Source organism: Aphis gossypii, chromosome X, assembly GCF_020184175.1.
Source record: "Aphis gossypii isolate Hap1 chromosome X, ASM2018417v2, whole genome shotgun sequence".
NCBI lineage: Eukaryota > Metazoa > Arthropoda > Insecta > Hemiptera > Aphididae > Aphis > Aphis gossypii.
The window spans coordinates 47,152,381-47,176,818 of record NC_065533.1 but is presented as its reverse complement, the minus strand read 5'-3'; the positions used below and the strand labels follow the sequence as shown (position 1 = coordinate 47,176,818).

At 25.2% G+C, this 24,438-nt stretch overlaps 2 protein-coding genes across 3 annotated transcripts; one reads left to right on the top strand and one right to left on the bottom strand.

The window, feature by feature from the left end:
* Positions 1 to 1,513: 1,513 nt before the first annotated feature.
* Positions 1,514 to 15,007, bottom strand: LOC114128271 (cyclin-dependent kinase 12-like). 2 transcript variants are annotated; one of them, XR_007605729.1, is made up of 13 exons: positions 14,483 to 15,007; positions 10,098 to 11,110; positions 9,810 to 9,932; positions 9,554 to 9,742; positions 8,370 to 9,400; positions 7,558 to 7,917; positions 6,680 to 6,843; positions 6,395 to 6,591; positions 5,633 to 5,837; positions 5,111 to 5,379; positions 4,924 to 5,049; positions 4,582 to 4,844; positions 1,514 to 3,187 (listed from the first exon to the last, which is right to left on the bottom strand). XR_007605729.1 is itself a non-coding variant. In XM_027992747.2 (13 exons), the coding sequence occupies exons 2-13, from the start codon at positions 10,862 to 10,864 to the stop codon at positions 3,080 to 3,082; spliced, it is 3,717 nt and encodes a 1,238-aa protein (XP_027848548.2). In that variant the 5' UTR covers positions 10,865 to 11,110; positions 14,483 to 15,004; the 3' UTR covers positions 1,520 to 3,079. The 2 variants fall into 2 exon arrangements, 1 of the variants encoding a protein (XP_027848548.2); XM_027992747.2 differs by having other exon boundaries at positions 1,520 to 3,187; positions 4,667 to 4,844; positions 14,483 to 15,004.
* Positions 15,008 to 19,379: 4,372 nt separating this feature from the next.
* On the top strand, positions 19,380 to 23,386 carry LOC114128278 (bifunctional coenzyme A synthase). Its single transcript, XM_027992757.2, has 6 exons — positions 19,380 to 20,243; positions 20,715 to 20,863; positions 20,928 to 21,137; positions 21,207 to 21,461; positions 21,527 to 21,703; positions 21,964 to 23,386. The coding sequence occupies exons 1-6, from the start codon at positions 19,685 to 19,687 to the stop codon at positions 22,159 to 22,161; spliced, it is 1,548 nt and encodes a 515-aa protein (XP_027848558.2). The 5' UTR covers positions 19,380 to 19,684; the 3' UTR covers positions 22,162 to 23,386.
* Positions 23,387 to 24,438: the final 1,052 nt, after the last annotated feature.

The window sequence follows — 24,438 nt, the reverse complement described above, 5'->3', positions numbered from 1 at the left end:
TACATACTTTTCCAATCTAACCAAAAATAATCATTTTAACATTCCTAATAACATATTATATACATCATAAATTTGATACAAATTAATAAATTAAATAGAGGAGTTTTGCAAAACCTTTAATTTTTTATGACCAGTGTCATCACAAACAGTTTCTAATGATCTAATGTAGATTCAATTTCATTATTATGCACAGTTAACAGTGTAAAAATGTACAATTAAATTAATTATAAAATTATAATGTACCTAGTATTTAAATTTTAAATAAAATATAAAAATTGATTTATTAAAGATTAGATATGGTTTAATATTAAAGCGAATTTAGTTGTTTTCCAGCAAGAAAGTTTTATGTGTTTGTATTACAGATAATTGTAGAATTTTTTACAATATTTGTAGTATATGTTTTGTTTTATAGTTACTTGTACTACTATAATGATATGTCCAAATATTATCATGATTATATGTATTAACTATTCAATAAAATAAATAACGGTCAAGTTGTTGCGCGCAGATAATCGTTAAAATGCAATAAACACCATTAATTAATGATGAAAGAAACAATTTACATTATTTGATCACATAGAACTCAATCGTAGTTGTGACAATGTGTCTCAACACGCGTGATGTATTTCATGTGCCACCACTGTTGAGGGACGATCCAATGGGAGTCTATATTGACAAGGAGAAAGCCAGGTTTAGAATGGTGGATTTAAAAATGTTTAAGCTATTTAATTTGGCATAACTGCCTTAGCAAGCTGTAAGGTTATGTTTTATGTGAGAAACTCTCCGATTAGGATCTGGAGGAAGGTAGTAACACAAATTTAAATAATATTTAATACTTATATCTGATAGGTGACTATATTCTCCAACACTTAAAATTGTTGAGAAGAGTCCCACAGTATACGGCATTCATTCAAGGCTTATGTTTCTTGTGTTTGTCTACCATCAAATTTATTAAATGTACCGTCTTATACATTTTTATTTTTATTTAATTTTTGCGTTATTACACTACTCAGAACATTACTATTTAAAAATGTTGCAGAGAAATTGAAATATTGTTAGACATCTACTAACAAATAAAAAAAAAAAAGTTTTATTATAAGCAATTCACTTCATTAAATAAGTTTTCATAATTTTTAAAGCTAACAAATAAAAATTGGTTCTGCTTAATGCAAATTTGTTCTGTTTTGAAAAAGAAAACAAACAGTGCTATAGAGTATACACAATCATTTAAATTTAATTTGTTGATTTATTTCATATTGAATATGCTTGTTATATGCATTCATAAATCAATATGCAATAGTCCTTTAAATATATAGAGTATAATTTTGAGTTTCAGCATAGTTTTCAGTATGATATAAAACATGGAAATTACAAACCATATGTAAAATTTTACACAAAAAACAATCTGGCAAATGCATATACATCCGATCTTCCAAAATGACTAAAATAGAACTTAATGCACTATGAAAAAAAAAAATCATGACTAATATATTCAAATTTAGTTTATTAAAATAAAATTATAGAACAAAAATGCATCAATTATACTTCAAATTGTTGATTATATAATTAATATAATATTTCATTTTTTTTTTTATATGAAATAAAAAAAAAAACTTACATTTTCATTAATTTACAGGCCTATAATTCCAGAAATTTATTGAGTTTTTGAATTTAGTAGAACATCATTGTGCATATGATATTATCCTTCACTCAAAAAACTGAATACATCCTCAAACTAATCCCAAGATTCGTGGAAGAGAACAAAATGAGTAATATTTTTTTAATTCTTTTCAATGTTATATTAAAAAATATACAATATTATATACATATAACAACAAGTACATCAAGCATAAAGTTGAACTAATTGTTCGCAAAATATTTTTTTTTGAGTTATATTAGCTTTAAATGTTTTCTCTTAATACTACTTACTGTAAAAATTGAAACAATAATACCTTTCATTCAAAAAAATATAATATATAATAATATGATTATGTATAATATATATTATACTCTACCACAAATGAAAAGTTCATGTAATAAATCTAACAAAAATATTTACAATTTGTATTTCAGTACATATAATGATGATAAAATTAAACGTACAACTACTTAAAGCTATTATTAGGGCTAAATCTAATTTTAAAAATAAATAAAAGGATTTATTAAGAAAGAAAGCTACAGCAAGTTCAATATCATTAATACCCTGATGAACAATTGCTATAAGTTGATTAGGTATTTGATAACAATAACATATCAAATGTATTAATAGATGAAAATCTAAATTTAAGCTTAGTCATTTAATAATATAATTTCATTATGTTAAAAATATACTAACATATTCAACAGTTAAAAATTATGATAATTTGATAAATATCTACTTTGGTATAATCTGGTTAATTGTAAAAAAAATATGACCACTCATAAATTAAAGCAAACAGTTTTTAAGGTAAAACTAATTTTTCATATTGATACTTAAAATTTATAATTCATTCAAAAGATTTTAATTGTATAATTATGCTCGACAAGTATGGTAATGAAAGTTTATGAAATTTTTCAAGCGAGCAATTTTGTAAATTATTTTTTAATTAAAATAAATGTGCTCGGTTGTTATTTGATTGTTTCATCATATAATACATTTTTTTTAGGATACAATAAAATTGTTATAATTTAATTACATATATTTATAATTGTATAAGGATAAATATTTAAGGATTTTATACAACACAAAACATTAAACTAAACTTAATTGTACGCGTTTCCAAATTGAATGTAAAAATATATAACTATTATTTCTAAGAAAAAATATAATAAATATATAGTTATTTTTACATAATATTAAGTAATAACGAAGTAAAAAATGATTATACATATTATAAATCTAAAATACACATATGTATATACACATAGATCAATGTATGGGGTAGACCAGTTTTTATCATAGTACTAATACAGGAAAATTAGAAAACACCCTACATAAATGTATATAAACATATGTAATAATAATAATTAAAACCATAATGAGTGTAGAAAATTATTAAAATTAAAAAAAAAAAAAAAAAACAAAAAAAAAATACAAGACCTAGAATCCACCAGTTTTTGGAAGAAAAGTTTTTAAGCATGGATTAAAATCGTTGATAGGTGGAGTTAGATTTAAATCATCAATTACGTCAACAGTTGTACTAGACACCTATAATATAGAAACAATACATTTTAAAATGTATACTTAGATAAAATTACTAAATTAATAAAAACATCATTATGTAGTAATCAGTTATGACAAATTCATGACTACAAAAAAATTTAAAAAACTTGTAATTTATGAAATTGGTCAAAAACATTTTCATGTTGCAAAAATTGCTTCCATTACTTAAAACATCAGATATAAGTACTTATACTCTAAGAGTATACTATTTAGTTTTAATATAAATTTCAATTGTATGACACACAAGTAATTTACACTACTTTCTTTAAATCAGTGTAATCTATGTACATTAAGTCAAAAATAATTTTTTATTGCAAGATTTGCTTCCGTTATTAAAAGATTAATATCAGATATTAGTACTTGCGCTTTAAAAATATACCATTTTTTATTTATTATAATTTGCATTTATATGACATACAAGTAATTTACACTTGATTTTTTTATATCAGTGTAATCTATATACATTAAGTCAAAAATAATTTTTTATAGCAAGATTTGCTTCCGTTATTAAAAGATTAATATCAGATATTAGTACTTGCGCTTTAAAAATATACCATTTTTTATTTATTATAATTTGCATTTGTATGACATACAAGTAATTTACACTTTATTTTTTATATCAGTGAAATCTATATACATTAAGTCAAAAATAATTTTTTATAGCAAGATTTGCTTCCGTTATTAAAAGATTAATATCAGATATTAGTACTTGCGCTTTAAAAATATACCATTTTTTATTTATTATAATTTGCATTTGTATGACATACAAGTAATTTACACTTTATTTTTTATATCAGTGAAATCTATATACATTAAGTCAAAAATAATTTTTTATAGCAAGATTTGCTTCTGGTATTAAAAGATTAATATCAGATATTAGTACTTGCACTTTAAGATGAACTGTTAAGTATTTTATTATAATTCCCCAATATAGATGCAATTAATTTGAAGTAATACGTATATTATATTATGCAATAGGTTATAAATAGTTTCCTATTTCAAAGAATGCTATTTTCATAAGTTAAATATCAGGTACAGTAAAACCTTTTGATAAAAATAAATATTTTCAAAGAAAACCAACAGGGTTAGACTAGATATATACCTTATAAATTTATATGAGGATATTTTAGTCTTTAGATAGTGGAAAAAACTGTTGGTCTGGAATAATTTCATAATAAGATAATAGTGTACTTGAATTTAATATACATTTCAAGATTTTATAAAAAAATATATATATCAGCTAATAATATTTACCAAAACATGATTTTATCGTAAATTGAACATACTACTTTAAACATTATTAACTGTTACTTAATTTATCATCAAATGAGAAAATAATTATAAGAGGATAATAATAAATATTGTGTTACTATATTTACCAATTGCTATAGATAACATCATTAAGCTAATTTTATCTAATCAACTATAAAACATTATCTGAATACTGTATCAATGTGTATGTACCTCATCTGTTTCCACATTGTTAATAGGTTTTTCAGAGTCAATATCAGATTTCATTGAATGGTTATTATTGGCAAGTGCTGCTATTATATCACTCTCCGCTTCATTTGTATTGTTTTCAATGATCGACTTGAAACCGTCGGCTAAATTATTTTCATTATTTGACAGATCAGCAGGAACTCTAAAGCAGAAAAACAATTAAAAAATATATTTAATGTGATAATAACATGTGTAAAAATAAAATAAAATGTGTAACTAACCCTCCAGCCAGTTCACTAGATTCATTAGTTTTAGATTGGTTTTCTCGTACTCTTTGATCTCTTTTTCTTTTTTTACTCCAAAGCTCATGACAATCTTGCCATGTTGGTAATGCTGTCACATCCATTCTAAACATTTTTTTTTTTTTTTTAATAAAAATATTATTTGTATGAATAATTCAATACTAACTTGTCAGGTTGGACATTTTTTAACCAATTGCATTTTAGAGCTTTATCAGCAGTAATTCGTTTGCTAGGATCTAATTCTAACATGTGATCTAAAAGATCCAAGGCACTGTCATTCATAAAAGTAAATTCTTCGCGTAACCGACGTCGATGTACTTTTTTAGCTTTTAAAGAATGCCAAAAAGGTAAGTTGATTACAGTAGGCCATACAGCAGGTGTTGGACTACCACATAAACGAGATATAGTTTCTAATTGCATCATTTCTTCATTGGCCTGTATAATATATTATATATTATAATAACATACTGAATACCACTATCAAATTAAAAATCCTATACATTTTTATCATTTACGACATTACTAATTAAATTTATTAAATTATTAAATTGAATACAAAATTTTATAATGGTATTATTTGGGGTTTTTAATTTACAATTCATTCACTTAATTAGTACCTATGTAAAACTCACTGGTTAATAATACACATTGTATGAACATTTTATAAATATTATACATAAAATATTACCTGAAATAAAGGCTTTTTTAAAAATAATTCTCCCAAAATACATCCACATGACCAAACATCTATTGAAGTTCCATACCTCTCTTCGCCAAGTAATAATTCAGGTGGCCTATACCAGAGTGTTATCACTTTATTAGTGTATGGTCGTTGTCTATCTTGAGCATTATATAACCTAGCTAAACCAAAATCGGCTAACTTGACTTCGCCTCTAAAGTTAAAAAAAGACAACAAATTAGTAACAAAAATAAATAATGTAAGAGTGAAAATATTTAAGTCAATTGCTAACAGTTATGATATTAATTGCTGCTTTAAACATTCATACTTAGATAATATTTGTATACATGGACATATTTAAATACATTGATAACCATTAACAAAGAAGATATAACTATAGTAAACCCTGGATTGTCTGTAATTTTCCACGGAATAAGAATTATTTGTGTATATAAGAAATCATTACAGTTCCGCAAATAATTTTTCTTCAAAATAGTGAACAAATTGTTGTCAAGTTTCAAAACTTACTATAATACAGTTTATATTGCTGATTAACAATACCCCAGAGGTACCATCAAATAGCTTTGAAATCAGAAGATTTAAATTTTTTTATTGAGTTTTGACCACCAAATGTGGAAATTCCCTATCTATGGTTTTTGTGCCATCCTATTACATTGATAATCAAGAGTTTACTGTATAGTTTAATTTTCTTGGTAAAACAATTTCAACCTAAGTGCAATTAATTTTTCGCTATTTTAATTTTAATTTTACTTGTTGTTCATTAAGATGTTACTGCATTTAATATCTCTATGAAGAAAATTTCGACGATGACAATAATTCAAGCCTTCTAACAATTGTCGCATAATACTGGCATTATGTGTTTCATTAAAGTCAACCATTCCAGATTCTAATAACCCCATAAGATCATGATCCATGTATTCGAATACTAAATAAAATGATCCTCTGTCCTAAAAATAAAAAAAACATGAAGAATTATTTTTCTCCAATATTGGGTGCAGTTTAAATGAATCTTTATAAATATAATCTATAATTTACTTTTTTAAAATCAAGGGCATCTTGTTTATCAGTTACAATTTCTCTCAGATTAACAATATTTTTATGGTTTAATTGCCGTAAAATTTTTATTTCTCGAACAGCAGTTATAGGAAATCCTTCTTTTTCATTTTCAAGTCGAACTTTTTTCAATGCTACAAATGTACCTGCAATTAACAATAATTTTTAAATTATAACATATTGAATAAATATTAAATATAATATAATATTATGTATATTGCATGTATATTATAGTCAAGTGTTGAGTCATATAGTTTATGAAATGGCTAAAACGTATAGATACTGCATTTTATTTATATTTATATTTAAATTAGCTAGATAGATCTGACAACACTTTGTTAATGTGTCAAAGAAGTTGTACAAAATAAGATCACTATTCACCAGTAATGTTAGGTCAGTCATCTAAGCAATGTTTTATTTTTCGTTTCACATTAAATATAAATAACTGTTCGGCTATAAATAGCCAAGTTTATGTACATTTATCGAATTATTATAACATAATCATTTAATAAAATAGTTTTACAGTTACACGTATTTGCTGTTTGTAAAAAAAAAAGAAGCATTGTGCTACTCTAAATGCACTATAGCCTTATGTGTATAAATAAATAATTGATTAACTTTAATGGAAATCAAACTATAATTGTAAATGATAACTAAATATTCTATAATGTAACTAGTCAATTATGATTTCCATGTATTATTTCACATCTTAACTAACATGTGTAGGTAATTCAGTAAGTACCTAATTAATTCATAAAATAATTAAATTCAACGCTTTTACTGTAATATGTACATTATATTGTCTTAGACGGATTTGGAACTACTTAAAATTAAGTTTGTACAAACTGCATTACATATACCTGAGGTCTTATCTTTTGCTTTGTAAACTTGACCATACGTTCCTTCACCTATTTGATTTATCACTTCAAACATATCAACACACTGCTCTCCCCAATCAATAGGATTAGCTGCAGCAGATTTTGTACTTCGTCTTCGATAAAGTACTTTGGGTCGTTTAATTTTCACATTTGGATCTAATGGGCGAGAGGGCCTTTCCATATTTGAAGTAAAAGAAAAACTTTGTGGAAACCCTGATCCCAAGCCCAACATAATTGATCTTTTAATTGCGCTTTGTTGACCATCAGGTAAAGGATTTGATACAATCTCTGACAAAGAAAGATTTCTATCATCATCTATTTTATCCATATTTTGCACAAGTCCTGTAAACAATTGTATTATGATTATAAGAACTAAAATTTAAAACATTATATTATAATAAACATAATTTAGTAAGACTAATTTTATCTCTGTTCATAATATTTAAATTTTGTCATCAATATTAAAAAATCTTTAGGTACAAAACAATTTTCTATTGAAACTTACATACAAACATTTTTTATAATAAATTTATTTTAAAATTATAATTTTTAGTTTATTTTAAGTATAAGTTCAATTTCAGTTATTAAGATTAACTAAGTGGTAAAATATTTAAATGTAAAAATAAATAGGTAATTTAGATAGTTCAATAATAATAAACTTTCTTGAAATAATTTTTACAAATAATAGATTTAATGAAGATTGAATAAAAATATCTAGGTATCAATTTTTATATACTTAATTATTGAATTAACCATATATCAATTGTTTTTAATAATCTAAACAAAAAACTTACCTGGTGGTAAAGGTAAATCTTTAATGCTTTTTTTCGAACTCTTTATTTCTGAATCTGAAGATGTTTCATCAAGTACTGGAAAAACAGGTGGCAATGGCATTTTGGATAAGTCTTTATTTTCTATTACTTCAATTTTTTTCTCAGGTGATGTTATTGATACTATAGATTCTAAAGAATGTTCAATTCCATTTTCTATGATTTCTATTTTTGTAATAGATGGGCTTTGACTTTTTAAAGGAACTGCTTGAATTTTAGGAGTCGTTTCAATAATTGGTGAAATAACTGATTTTATATTAGATATTTCAATATCAGGTTTAGAGGTTTGACTATTGTTTTCTACTATTACACCAGTATTATTTTCATTATTCGCATTAATTTTGTGTAATTTTGTACTTGCATCAATAGTTTTAGAACTATTTTGTTCATTATCTGAATCATCATGTATTTCAACTACTTCATTTTCATCTACAGTTTTAGTACTAATTTGTGTCAAACACTTCATGGCTAATTCACGCATTTGCCGATCTTTAACCAACTCGGCAAAGAGACTTGTTTCACTAAGTTTAACTTTAGAATTATATTGTTTAGCTGGACTTTTTGTAGATTTTTTTTTCTTAGAGACTGAAGAATAACATCCAGGTGAATCACTATCAGAATGTTTTTTAGTAGTTTTTGATTCCTTTACTGGAGAAGGCGATTTACTTTGAGTACGAATATTTTTAGGTGGAGAACGAGAATATTTTGGTCGAACATGACTTGATTTTCTTGAAGAACGTGAAGTGTGAGGTGAAACAGCTCTTGAGACATGGGATATGTGCTTTGATGATCTTGAAGTTGTACGTGGAGGAGATTTTTGACTATGTTTTGGTGAGTGGTGTCCATGGTGATGATCATGTCTCGATTGACGGGGAGAATGTGGTGAACGTGAACGAGAATAGGAACGGGAATGGGAATGTGATCTAGAATATCCTGCTTTGGAACTTCTCGTATGTTCATGGTGTCGACGATCTCGAATTGGACTTCGTGATAATCTAAAATTACATTAAACTTTAATACTAATCAAGATAATTTAAATTGCACAAAGAAAATAACCAACATTTTTTATTCCAATTATTTACTCAGTATTTATGCTCCACTAATTAGGCATAAGAAGATATATACAAAAATATTTAAAAATAACATACCTGTGACTGTGTACAGGTGATCTATCTTTATCAGATTTAGTTTTTCGTACTCTACTTCTTTCATGTTTGCTCTCATGTTTACTTTCATGTTTGCTGTCGTGTTTACTCTCATGTTTGTCACGATTTCTACTAGATTTGTGTTCATCAGTTTCATATCTTTCATACTCATCCATACGTCTTTTATGGTCCCTAAATTTGTATTACATAAAAATATGTTGATTGATAGTTATTATTTATCATTAATTAAAACACAAACCTGTTATTTTGTTTTGAAATACTTCGTGATCGATAATTATATCTATTATCTGCAGGTTCAGGAGTTCGACTGTATTCTTTCCTTTGTGATATATTATTTAATAATGGCGGGCTCTTAATCCAACTTAAAAATATATTAATAAAATTAGATATTTTAATTATTTTTTAACAAAACATTCAAAATACTCCTGTGGTTAGGTTAACCCTAACCCCATAATTACCAGGTTAATAAAATAATAAATAAAACCTATGTTATTTTGATGACATAGCCTGTAAGATAATTTATTACCTTTTATTTTCTTTTCTATGATGTTTGGTGTGTTTTTCGTCTTCTTTATGCGTCACCTCAACTTTGGAAATTTTGATATGATCTGATTTTGTTAATGGTGGAGTATGTGAAACCTCAATAGGTTTATGTTTTTTAATAGGTTCATTAAAATCACCATTTCGTTTGGAAGGTTCCAAATTAGAACATTTGGAAGACTTCACAAAACTATTATCACAGACTGGTAACACATCAGCAGATTTATGTTTCAAATCCTTCTTCTTTTTTTTCTTTTTTGAACTAGGGCTTTTAGGTTTTTTATTGTTTTTTTTAGCTTTTTTGTACTTTAAATGTGATACTTCTGATGCCATATCTACACTATTATTTAAATTGAAAGTAGTAGACATTGAAGATTTTTCTAGTACCGGATCGAGTTCCCAATGATTATTTATAGGGGAACAAGCTGTTACAATATTTCTATTAGGTGAGGTGACTGTAGTAATTCGAAAATTATTAGTTATTATTCTGGTAGGAGGAGGAAAAGGAGGAGGTTTTAAACGTAAGGCCGCATGTTTCTCATCAAAATCACTATGTATTTCACCAGCCTCTGGACTACTAAGTTCTTCAGAACTAACATCTGAATATTGAACTAGATGTTTACTTGAAGTAGTTATAGAAGATTTTTTGTGTGACTTTGATTTCAATTTGTGCTTGTTCTTTTTTTCTTTTGTCCTCCGGTAAGATTTTTCTCTGCTTGCTGTGCTGCATTTTCTAACCAGTGCTGGGAGCATATCTATTATTCATTCCCATTCATAGGTGTCAAGTAACAATTTCAGAAACAATTATTTTATAGATATTCTACCTACTATTTTTTTTCAAAAAAAATAATAGATAATAATTTTAAATAATATAATATTTCAGTTGAAAGTAATAATATAAATTGTCTACAAAGTTGTCTTGTAATTACTTACAACTACTGTACACCATTTCTTGTTTGTAATTTTGTAATATTTGCTTTACAATGAGACTGTTGTGATCTAGAAAATAAAAATAAGGTTTATTTGGTAACATAACTAAATAGGCTAATAATACAAATTTAAAAAACAATTTTATAAGTAAAAATTAATACAATATAATAGGTATATACTATTATTAGTTATATTATAACAAAAACTATATTTATAGCAACAAAATTAGCTTATATTTAAATCATAGATACATATTTTTAGGTAACCAATAAGAAGTAATGTTATTTGCTTATACATAAAAATAACTAAGTAAACCAATTCTAACATTATTAATTTTTTTTTGAGTTAATTAAAGAAGTATTTTAAAGCGTAATCAAGTTAATGGATTTTAGATATTAAAAATAAACTAAAAATAAATAGTAATTTAATTAAATTTTATAGTGTTAAAATTGGTTATTCAACAAACTTATTGGTTTTTTTTTTTTAAAATATTTAAAATCCTACTCTTCCTTGTTTATAAAAATCATTTTTAAGTTTATAATTATAAAACATAGTTAAATAAAAAACTTAAATAAATACATATTTATTTATTTTATTTTATTATTTTTTTTTTTTTTTTTGAGAAAGAGAGTTAACACAATATTACAAATTTATTTCAGAAAGCAATTACTAATTTATAATGTGTTAACTTAAAGTTAATAAATAACAATTTACAAAATGTTTCAGTAAAACAAAAGCTTTAGTTTTACATAATATTATAAACGTTTCATTGATTTATAGAAAAAACATATACTTATACAACATAAAAAAATGAGATAAAAGAAAATTAATGTTTTATTTAATAATATTGAAATCAAATACAGATTAATGTTCAATAGTAAACGTTTGCTTTTCGAATATTTTTTTACTAAATTTACATCATATTATAAAAACTCAAGAGCACATTTTATTTATTTAAGTTAGTACACATTAATTATGAATAAAAATTTTAATTTTAAACTGGTAATATAATATAAAGTTTAGCTTAAATAACATAAATAAACAAATTTTAATTTTGAAATAAAAATATACCTATGTACCTACATTTAAATTGAATAATGAGGCATGCTCTTGTTGTATGCGGTCTACTACACTTATATTAAGTTATTACCATCAAATCACATAAGCAACAATTTAACTTTATCATAATCAAATTTTTTAATAATTATGATTTGCCAACATTCCAATTTAAGTATCCAGTCAAAGAAAAACACTTTGCTACGTTTTTAAAAGAAAATTGACTTATTCAAATTGATATTCATATCTTTAACAGAACGATGGTGGATAAATAATTAAGACAACTCATTTGAATGTTTTCTAAGTACTTAACCTAATATCAAATCATATTGTAATACATAATAAATATTTTCTGATAATTATTTTTCTAAATATTTATGATATTATCCTATATACTTATATATCAATGATAAGTTAATTAAATATAAAAAACATATGGTAGAATACATACGACAAGACTTCCTACCTAATATGGCCACACTTAATTTCATTTTGTGTGCCAATAGTAAAACAATTCTAATACTTCAAAAATCACAGATTATAGTCATTATTATATTTTTAATATTTAGGTATAACTTTTTTAATTGGGGTCCACCCAATATTCATCATACAATATAGTATTTACAAATTATTAAAGCTTTCTTAAAAATTTAAGAATATTTGGATAAATATTTTTAATTTAAAATAAGATTAAACTCTAATAACAAAATTTGCCTTATCTTAAAAATATATTTTGAAATAATTAAAATTTTTTTTAATGAAATATAAGTAGTTGGTTTACAATTGCTAATTTTTAATAACACAAAACACTAATTGTTGAGTAACTTTAAGTTCTGAGACACAGCTGTAAATATTTTATATTCTCTGATTGTATTTTTCTCAACAGTAACGGATAAGGTTTTACCAAAAAATTTGATAATTAGTCAATGTATTTACAACTAAAAAGTTAAGTAATATAGCTAAGGCGCTAAGCGTGTTATGCAATTATAGAAAATAACAAATGTGTATGTAAGTCAAATCATCTAAGTGTCAGTAATTATCAATTTATTCAATGTTAATCTAAAAAAGCTAATAAATAAAACTTATAATAGTAAGTTCAATCATCTAAAATATCTTCAAACATATTATAATTTTTATTACTATAGGTACATTCATACCATTTTTATAATTATAAAATAAAAATATATGTAGTAATTACTTAGGTAATTTCTATTAAAAAATTTTTAATTTTTGTTTGTTCACTATAATATTTTACAAAATGAAAGTTTGTTATTAATAGGGTTTGAGATTTAAATCCGGATTTAAAGCAATACTACAAAATACTAAAATATGCGCTAAAAATGGAAAAAAGGCACTTAAAAAATAATTAAAAATGTATAACATATGAAAAAAATTTGTTATTATTATTGGACATTTTAATACTATCATAAATTTATAAACCAAATATCTTAAAAATTAGTTTATGAATGTTCTGAAAAATAAATATATATGTATACATAATGTATGTAAATATTTATTAAAAATGTATTGTTTACTAAAATTTCTATCTTTGTGATTGCATTGAACTATTAGATGTTTTCAAACAGGTAAACTCCTATTGTCAGATAGAATACACTTATGTATCGAAAATGAACATTTCACATCAATAGATGTTACAGGAGCATACTTTATTACTTTCAATAAACCAACTCAGATAAATACATTGTTTTAAATTGTTTCAAATTACTTTTGTTGAGTATTTATAAATCACATTAAATACAATATTTTTATGACAGATAGCCACACAAATCGTGTTACTGTGCTCAAAACATGTTGTATAATTAATCGCAGAGCCGTGCCGTGGGGAGGGCCTAGGGGGCATGTGCCCCGGGCGCATGGTTTAAACTGTTTAAAGGGGGCGCCAAAAAAATTTTTTTTGAATATAAGGGGGCTAATATTTTTAATTTTGCCCCGGGCGCTAAATCTTAACGGCACAGCTCTGATTAATCGTTCAACATTTTAATTAATACATGTTAAATATTATCCATAAACTATTAAAAATCACTGAATATGTGTCAATATAACAAAATATGCAAGAATATGCAAAAACAAGATGAATAAAAAGTTATACTTAAGTTCTCCGTAGGTACTATAAAACGTATTTTAATATCAATGCTATGTGATGTTTTACTACATCTATGATGGATGTGCAAATGTTATAAGTCCTGAACCCTAGTTATAATAATACCAATTTCATATTTAGTTAGCAATTTTGTAAGCTACATATTATCTATATTAAGCGACAACAACAAGCGATAAAGATCACACTAGATTATCAGTGTTGAAGAATGCGAATTTATTTAATTTGAGCAAACACTTAACATGATTAATTTAAAATCATCTTACCTCAGTATTCCAGCAAATATTATGTGGTAGTCGAAAAACTCGGTTTGTTGACTGCATAGGTGGTAATCGTATGATATAAATAATAAAATAATAAGTATTGCAATTTAAAATTGCAGAATTCACGGTTTACATTAAAAAAAATCCAAAAACGAGCTTTTTATGGTATTCAGAATTATGTATCTCTCGTAATTTATAACGTATAGGTGCCTTTACTAGCACATGACTGATATTAAAAAAAAATGTTTTATAAAACGTTATATTCGCGATTTGCGCGTGTAAACATTGTTATAATGCGATTATGCTTATTGGTGAGTTAGCGTTGAGATTTGAGAATAATACTTTCGGACGATAACCACCAACATTTGGTTTTTGGTTACGGGCGTTCGATCGTATTTTAACAAATACAAGAGTGCATTTTCATAATGTGTAATCGTGTATCAGTGATTTTCGATGCTATTGCGGCAATGAGGCGACGTACACGACGGAAAATCGGTTATCAATGATCACCGCTCGCCGACGAATGGGAAAAAAGTATTGCCGAGGCCATTTTCGTTTTTTTTTTTTTTTGCGAGTTCCGTTTTATTTACCGAGTCTTTGGCCGCTCACTAGATACCGCTCTACCGATGTACGAGTGATAAACGTTCCCCAATCACCGAAAATGAACCGGACGTGGAGGTGTGGAGGTATTGACAATTTTTTTTTTACGATTACACTATGTACACTACTACAGTAGTCAGTAACTGTAGAAGTGTAAAAGTGTAGGCTGTGCAGTTGTAGACTTGTAGTAGTTGTACTACCGACTGCGAACTGCATTGTTTTTTACGTTTTTACGCGGTTAGGTTCGGGAATAGATATTTTTATTGTTTCGTGTATATTGGTGAATTGCTTTGCGATTAAAACAATTGAAGAGGTGCTCGTAATCAGAGACGAGTGGGCCGGATTTAAGCACATGGGTGGATAGATTCATTATGTAATGTATAATGGCAAATGATAATGATTTTTTACACAGAAAATCATAAAATATTGTGGTCAAAATTAGAGAGTCCCTACTAAAATAATTTGTTCCGCCTAGAGTTTAACGAACCGGTGTGTAAAATGGTATTTTGAAAAAAGACCCGGCTATAGAAAAAAAGAGTCCTGTACCAACTAAATACATAACACTTTTTTTTAATAAATTTTACATTGTACCTTTATTTCAATATAATTGTTAGGTAACAATTTTTTGACATAGGTTATATACATCACTTAAAAAGTTAATGTATATATATTAAAAATAATGATATAAGCTTATTAGATTTTCTAATGGCAGTTAGCCACAGCATAAGAAAACAAAACCCTACAACAGTTATGTCTGTAATACTGTTCGTTTTTTAGATTCTGAACGGAGTGATGAATGTATTGATTCTACAATGATGAGTGTGTTTTTGTAATAAATATCCTAGGTGCATTATGGAGGTAAAAAGTAAATATTTTACAACAGTTTTCAAAAAAATCGAGAAAAACAAAAAAAAAAATAACGGAAAACAGAAATTTTTTTTTGCAAAACCAGTTTTCAACTATATCGATTTTTTTTTATGGTTGTGATTCAAAAACTAATCACTGCAAGTACTTGATATTTTCACCAATTATTTATATTTGTGTTATCTACATACAGTCAAATTTTTTTTTGAAGTGTCGATAAAAAAAATGTTGAATGACCAAAAAAACTTGAAAATTTAATATAAGGTTCCTTATGAAGTAGTTAAAAAAAAATCAAAAATCGTAAATCACAATTTTTTTTTATAAGCGTTAATAGTTCAAATTTTTACGAAATATGTCAAAATCGCGAAAATTTGCAAGTAATTTTAAAGTTAAAAAATCATAAAATTATTTATGTTTATATCTAAGGTTGAAAAATTCAACACTATGATTTTCATAATTTTTCCTTCAAAAAACTATAGAGAAAAGTTGAATCATCATTATAGGAAAAATTTTATGTGAATTTGAATTTTAAATTTTAACGAAAAAGCGTAACAATAACTATTTTTCTTCAAACGATTTTAAATGTTTGTTATCATTCAAAAAGTATAAGTCATAGATACTTGAAAATTTCACCAGTTATTTAGATTGGCATTTCCTGTACATGATTTAATTTTCAAAATATTTTTTGAGCTATTTATAGACAAATGAAATTTTCGATTTTCTAAAAAAAATTTTTTAAAGTGTCGATAAAATTTTTTTGGCCAAGTCAAAATACTTGAAAATTTAATACAAAGTTTCTCATAAATTATTTTTATAGACTATAGTGATTAAAAAAATTATAAGAAAACATAGGCACAATTTTTTTTTTATTAGCATTTGAAGTTCAAATATTGACCAAAATTTGTCAAAATCATGAATATTTGCAAATTATTTTATAGATATAATTCATAAAAAATTTTGTATAAGTAGCTAAGAGTTGAAAATTTAATACAAGATTTTTCATAAGTTTAGCTTACAATAATTATAAAAGAACTTAAATTTTGGTGTATTCAGGTCATTCAAACATAAACCACCTTTTTCACTAACCACTGGAAATTATATCCTAGGCTAATAAATCATCTTCGTTCGGAATCGTTTTTCGTATATAATGATACCTATTACCTATCGGCTATCATTGAATTCAAATTTAACACTCCTATAATATATAATAGTGATCCATACGGCTTCTAATGTACAACAGAGCGGTACCCACTTACCCGTTGTTTTTTTAATTATTTTAAATTTTTTACCACCCTTAAACATTTTTTAAATTATATACAAATCACAAATATTTTATTTTGTTTTATTTATACTACGATTATATTTAATTATGTAAATCATATAATAAAAACGAATAAATAAATTAATGAATAACCTAACCACATTTGTAACAACACAATTTTTTTCATGGGTGTTATTATTTTATACGCATATTATGTTAGTCTTGTTTAAAACACGTCTAAAAAAAAATACGTACAAATATTCAAAGAGTAACCAATAAGAATTAATTATAAATGATTTTATACATTTTTAAAAAAAAAATTTAAAAAATGTATTATTTTTTAAAATTGACACGGCTCAAATTCAATCAATTTTGAATTTAGAACCATAGTTAATACATCAAAATTACTTAAAAAATAGCTAGGCCTATCCGAATATGGTATTCAAAATAGGTGTTGCTATTAAAAAAAAAAGCTTTTACTACGCATGAGCACACCAAAATTTCAAAAAAAATTTAAATGTATCTAAAAATTTGTATTTATATACAACCAGTTTGTAAAAAAAAAAATTGATTTATTCCAAAACAATTCGGCCGAAAAATTCAGTATTCCCTAAATTGATGAACACACTGTATTTATACCTATAGTTTAAAACACTTCGTATATTATTCTATTAAATATTATTAGGATATAAAAGTATACACAAATAATTATTAAACGAATATTTTATATAATAGGGATATATTATATATGGTTATTTTATTTTTCGTGGAAGTACCTAATGTGAAAGCAGTTCCCACTGCGCCGTCGGTCCCAAACTTGAAAAAAAAGAAGATACCTAGGTACGTTAAAAAAAGTGTTACATAATTATATAGAAATAAAGGTACCTACATTTTAAAATTTAAAAAAAAAAACTGTAATGTATTTAGTCGATACAGGACTCTTTTTTTCCTATAGCTAGATTTTTTTTTCTTACCGTATTTTGATTTCGGGGATTTTTTCTCGGGCATTTTTTTCCTAGATTCGTGTAAACTCGATTGCGGGGCCTTCGTGTTATAAACAATACTTGAAATGTCAATAGGTACTTTCTCTAGGGTTAAAATAAATTTAAATTGCATAAATGTGGCGATAGTTTCTAAAAATTTATAACTCATTTTAATTAATGAACTACTTATAGTTTTAAAGTTATAAATTTAATATAATATGTTTATACTCCAGTTGCTTAACAAAATTAAATAATTAGAAAATGAAATCATATCATAAAAAATAAAAAACATAATAAAATGTACTTAGTGAAGGCTGGAGACCTCCTCCGCTGAGAACTTTTTTATCCGTTTACCAATCTGGACTTGGACATGCTGTAGTGTTTACTGTTTATACGTTGTACTCGAGTGTTTATACGATACCTGTACATGGAACGCCACAAAATATTTTCGTGAATACTAAACGTTTATATTAAATAAGTATGATGTGTACTTTTAGTCTACAGATTGATTTATTTAATTATAATTCACTGTGATTTCCATCCTATTATGAATACCTATCTATGATAAAGTGATAACACAACTACCTTTACATAATATAGTACCTACATTATTAAATATAATTAATTTAACTATTATATTAGAAAATCTAATTAAAGTATATATAATATTAAAATGTATTTATTATAGTTGTCAATATTGTATATGTATTATGAAATATTTAATGGCCGATATTAGTTATTACTTATTACTGTCTGAATATAACTAACAATCCATAATACAACTACGTTATAAATTATGGCTGTACGCATTGTTTGAGTTAGGTAGGTAATTGCATAATAATCTAATAAAATAATAATAAGGACAACATTAGAGGTAAATCACTAGGTATTGTGAGCGATAAACGATAAAATAAAATAAAACATCGTCATATAATATAAATATTGCAAGTTTGTAATTATAATTTCAACCTCGGATTGTAAAGGTCACTGGATAATATGGAAAGAAAATGGAAAATGGAATGTAATCCTTGGTCCAAACTAAATATACGTCCGTGGTCCAAGCCTTAAGTTTTAAACATTTTTAAAATTTTCTTCAGTAATATAAATATTAAATGATAACCTATCAGCATTGATTATTATAATATCATGAAGTCTTCAAGTATAATATAATCTAGTTATCAGTTTGATAACTGATACACTCGTCAGCTCTCCGCTCTTGAGTCTCGAGCGCGAAATCGGAAAATGGAAATATCATTCAATCAATTACCAAGGTGAAATATTTGTTCTTTATAAGGTACTCTTAAAAATATATTGCATAACTTTTCATGTTAATGTCATTGAAATATTTTTCAATATTATATTTTTATTTATTTTTTTACCATTTAAATTTTTTTATTAAGTTAAATCACTCATTTTTAAAATCGTTAATTGACGTTTAACATTTGTGATACCTACCGATAAGACGTGTTTGTTCTGTATAAATAAATAAAATAAATAATGGCTAATACTGGGTTGTTGATATGTTCCAATCCGTTTCGCCTACTTCGCATATTTCCGCAAATACAACGCGATGTACAAAGCACACTTTACGTCCATTTTTTCCCAATTCCAAAGTTGGATAAGAAAACTGTACGACACAGATTCATGATGATTGATGCTTATAAAAATTTAAGTCCTATGAACGTGGATGTACGCATCCTTTTATGTGGTCTCAAGGGCACATTTGACAATCAGATTGCTACTAAACGACCAGTAGATGTGATTTTCTACGATGACCATATAAAATCTGAACAACTTCATCATGTGATGTCGTCATTAAGTAACAAGTCTCCTAATTGCAAGACTGTATTTATACAACCAAATGATGCTTGCAGCTCAATTGATACAAAGGAGACTACCCAATACGATGAAATGGAAAATGAACTGTACGAAAGTGTGGTTTTAGGTGGAACTTTTGATAGACTTCACAAAGGACATAAAATATTACTAAGTACAGCTGCACTAAAATGCACTAAAAAATTAACTGTGGGCGTAACCGACATTTCCATGTTAAATTGTAAGTTAATATCTTAATAAACTTAAGTAATTTATTACGTTAAATTTACACATATATAATAAACAAATGTTTAACGAGAATCTAAATCTGTATTATAACTAAATATTAACAGTATTAATTTAATTTTATAACAATTTTTTTAATTCAATACAATTCTATTAAATAAGAATATTTCATATCAAAATCAATTTTTTTTCTTTATAACAATTAAAATTTTTATCAATACAATTTATATACACAATGATTATTACGCAGTATTATAATTTATATAACTATGAACAGTTTCTTTTCTTTGTAAAAGTAGTTTATATTTTTTCAACATTTAAATAATTTTACAGTTTTTATAGAATACAAATTACAGTTCATTTTATGTTAACTATTGTTTATTTTGTTTTAAGCTACACATAGTTGTTTATTTTTTACTACAACACCTAACCTAATAATTTAGAGCACTTCTGTTTAATTTTACAGCTAAAAAATTAAAGGAACTTATCGAACCTTGTAATACTAGAATAAGTAATGTTGAAGGATTTTTAAAAGATATTGATCCTACATTAGAATATGAAGTATTGCCTATTTATGATATTTATGGTCCAACCATTCATGATCCTACATTTCAGGTTTTTAACTTTTATTTTATAATTGCAATAGTTCGTAGTATTTTTTAATTTTATATTTTATTAGATGATTATTTTAAGTGAAGAAACAATGAAAGGTGGAGAGTTAATTAATGAGAAAAGAGTTAAAGCTGGTTTGCGACCACTTGATATAATACCTGTGCCATTATTAGAGGAAGATAAAACAACGAGTGATTGTTGTGAGGAAGAAGAGCAAAAAATAAGTTCAAGCAATTATCGCATGAGATTGTTAGGTACACTCTTAAAACCGCCTCAAGTAAATAAAAATAAAATAATTTGAAGTTTTATGTTTCATTGATACTATATTCAATACATTTGTGTTTAGCCAAATAACAATATACCTCCATGTCCATATATTATTGGGTTAACTGGTGGAATTGCAAGTGGCAAAACGTCTATTGCTAACCATTTAAAAGATTTAGGAGCTTTTGTAATTAATGCTGATACTTTGGCACATAGGCTGTATGATATAAATCAGCCTGCATACCAAGAAATCATTAATGTATTTGGTCCTAGCATACTGACATCAAATAATGAAGTAGACAGAAAAAAATTAGGTGCCATAGTTTTTAATAACAAGGTAATGGTTACGTCAGTATTAATTTATAATATTTCATAATTATTGTACATATTATTATTTTTTAGGATAAATTGGAACAATTAAATACAATAATTTGGCCTCTGATTTTGCAAAGAGTAAAATCAATAATTGAATCGACCAAAGATCATAATATAGTTGTATTAGAAGCAGCTGTTCTTTTAAGTGCAAATTGGCAATACCATTGTCATGAAATATGGGTTTCAATTATTCCACCAAATGAAGTAAAACATGATACATTAAATAATAGTAGTACAAAAAATAAAATTAAAATGCTTGAAAGGAATGGCCTAACTAATGACTTGAGTTTAATTTTATAGTATTTATTTTATTAAATTATTTAATATACTTGATAGTTAATTTTGAATTAAATAATAATTAATAAGTAATTTTTGTTTAAATATACCTCAAAAAATTATAATTGTGTATGCTGTTTAGTCTACATTTTAATTTAAAAATAAGTTACATAGTTTATATTTTATAGGCTACCAAAAGACTTCAAGAGCGCAATAATTTGAGCGAAAAGCAAGCGCTTGACCGAATTAATTCTCAACCATCAAATTGTGAATATGTTAAAAACGCAAATGTGTTATTTTCAACACTGTGGAGCTGTAATTTTACTCATATTCAAATTAAAAGAGCATGGAGTAGTCTTTTGAGTAGAGTTTCTAGTATCCACTGATTTTTTTCAGCTCTTAAAATGTTTTATTACATTTATTAAAAAGGTTTTGGTTTATTTTATAAATACAATATGTATACTGTTTAGATTTATCGGTGAAATGTTTTTATTTTGTTGTTTTTTTTTTTTGTTGTTATCTTTTTTTAATGATGAATTATTCATAATAAAATGATTATGTAATAATAAAAAAAAATAACATGACAATATTGTATTTAAAAATTTTACAATAAAAAATCTGGGAAAACTGAAGGGTAAAAAGATTAATTGAGAAAATATAGGTCAACATCAGTAAAATGAACATACAAATTTTGCAAATAACTAATGGTATTATATCAAATTTTAAATTATAAAATAAAAACTATTCACATTATTCCCGAAAAAAATTAAATCTTTATTGTTTGAGTTATCACTACAGTTACGTAAGTATTTTATTTTAATAATACCAGTTTTATAAATATTCTTTTATATTTCATTAGTAATAATAATAATGGAAACGTGTATTAACATTTAGTAATATATTAGGTACTATTTAAGATAATTTACTATGTTAAAATTAAACTTGTTAATAGGAAAAAAATAACAAGTCCTAACTGTATGAAACATTATTTAAGAAAGCTTCATTTTTAAAAGAATAGGTATTCAAAATATTTTGTGTTCTTTGAGATAAAAAAACATCTAAATAGCTTTAAAGATATTTAATACCTTATTGATACAATATATTCTCAATGCTATTTTTCAAATAAAAACATACTGGGCGACAAACAAAAACAAATTTCACAGTTGATCGTTAATTTTTTATTTGTTTGTCATACAATAATAGTTTTTTCAGAGTAAATATGTAGCTACCTATAATTAATATTCTTCAAAATCATTAAAAAAAAAATAAAAGTTTCATTTGTGTCACAATTCTTTACTAATTCTTTCAGGTTATCAAATTTTTATTCAAATTAAGTTTAATAGTCTACCTTGGATATATAATTTTAATTATATAAAAAAATTATAAATTATAATATAATTTTATAATAACTCACTAGCTCACAAAAGTTTAAGATTAGTAAAATAATAGATATCTGTATATTGCTGTATTATAATATATTAAAAAAGTGTACCAATTAAGAAATGCATTACTTATCATTAGTTATTATGATAAGTTGACTGATATATTTACCTTTATATGACTGAATTACAATTCACAACTAACAAAAATGAAATTTATAAATGTAAAAATGTATCAGTTGTAAAATTAAAACCAAAAACTATATAACATGGTTGTCCCATACCACAGGTGGATATAATATTTTAAGACTAAAGAAACTCAAACTACTTGTACTAATATTTAGATCATAAAATCCAAATGGGCTTGAAACCCGATAAAATGTTGAGTATCGATTTAATTAATCAGCTCTTATTTTTAACATAGCACATTAAATCAAAATTTAAACAATCACTAAACATAAGAAAAATATTAAATTTTAAATTTTCTATCAACTTGTGGTTTAACAGTTTGAAGAAGTCTATTGTAAATTAATGAACTGCACAACGTTAAAATTATGTCATAAACCAGCTGAGCACAACCCAAGGTCTGTAGAAGTATTACAATCAATCGGTGACCATTTAATAAAATAAGAAATTTCTATAAGTTAGGTATAAACAAAAATAAAAATTATATTTAAAAAATATTTTAGAATTTTAAATTTTATTGAAAAAAAATGTACTAGACTACAATATTTAATAGAAATACCTAAATTAATCTGTAATTTGAATCTGTTTCTATTTTGAGACCTTTTAATAATTAAAATTTAATTTATAACTTTTAGCAAATAAGAAACGCAAACTGCAATTTTAAATAACGAAAACAAACTAGCAATTAACGACCAGCGTGAAAATATTCAGTACTTTAAATTAAACACACACTCGATAATAGTCATAAATTCGATTAGTAGTATTATATTAGGTATAATATAAATACTTCTGTAATACCTATATCTAGTGTAGATTTAATCAAAATTAACCAGTACATACGGCTCGAGGTATAAATATAAATTTTGAATGTGTACCGAAAGTTGAAAAAGATTGGACACGTATGTTATAAACTATTTAGATAAATACACATTGTTATAGAGCACGATCATGATTTGTGAACACTACAATCACAGAATCTGTGATTACAATACTCTTTCATAGAGTGACATTGCAGATAATTTCTCAATAGAACATTCACATTAAACTTACGGATTCGACATTGTACAAAAATGTGTAAATCAACACAACTGATACAGT

What these genes read in the sequence shown, in the direction of transcription:
- LOC114128271 (XM_027992747.2), bottom strand. Translation starts at nt 10,864, where the DNA reads ATGCTCCCAGCACTGGTTAGAAAATGCAGCACAGCAAGCAGAGAAAAA. An exon ending in TCACCTGTACACAGTCACAG is followed by an intron (nt 9,401 to 9,553) that starts GTATGTTATTTT and finishes ATGTAATTTTAG; the next exon opens with ATTATCACGAAGTCCAATTC. An exon ending in ATGCCCTTGATTTTAAAAAA is followed by an intron (nt 6,592 to 6,679) that starts GTAAATTATAGA and finishes TTTTATTTTTAG; the next exon opens with GACAGAGGATCATTTTATTT.
- LOC114128278 (XM_027992757.2), top strand. Translation starts at nt 19,685, where the DNA reads ATGGCTAATACTGGGTTGTTGATATGTTCCAATCCGTTTCGCCTACTT. An exon ending in CGACATTTCCATGTTAAATT is followed by an intron (nt 20,244 to 20,714) that starts GTAAGTTAATAT and finishes TTAATTTTACAG; the next exon opens with CTAAAAAATTAAAGGAACTT. An exon ending in CAATTATTCCACCAAATGAA is followed by an intron (nt 21,704 to 21,963) that starts GTAAAACATGAT and finishes TATATTTTATAG; the next exon opens with GCTACCAAAAGACTTCAAGA.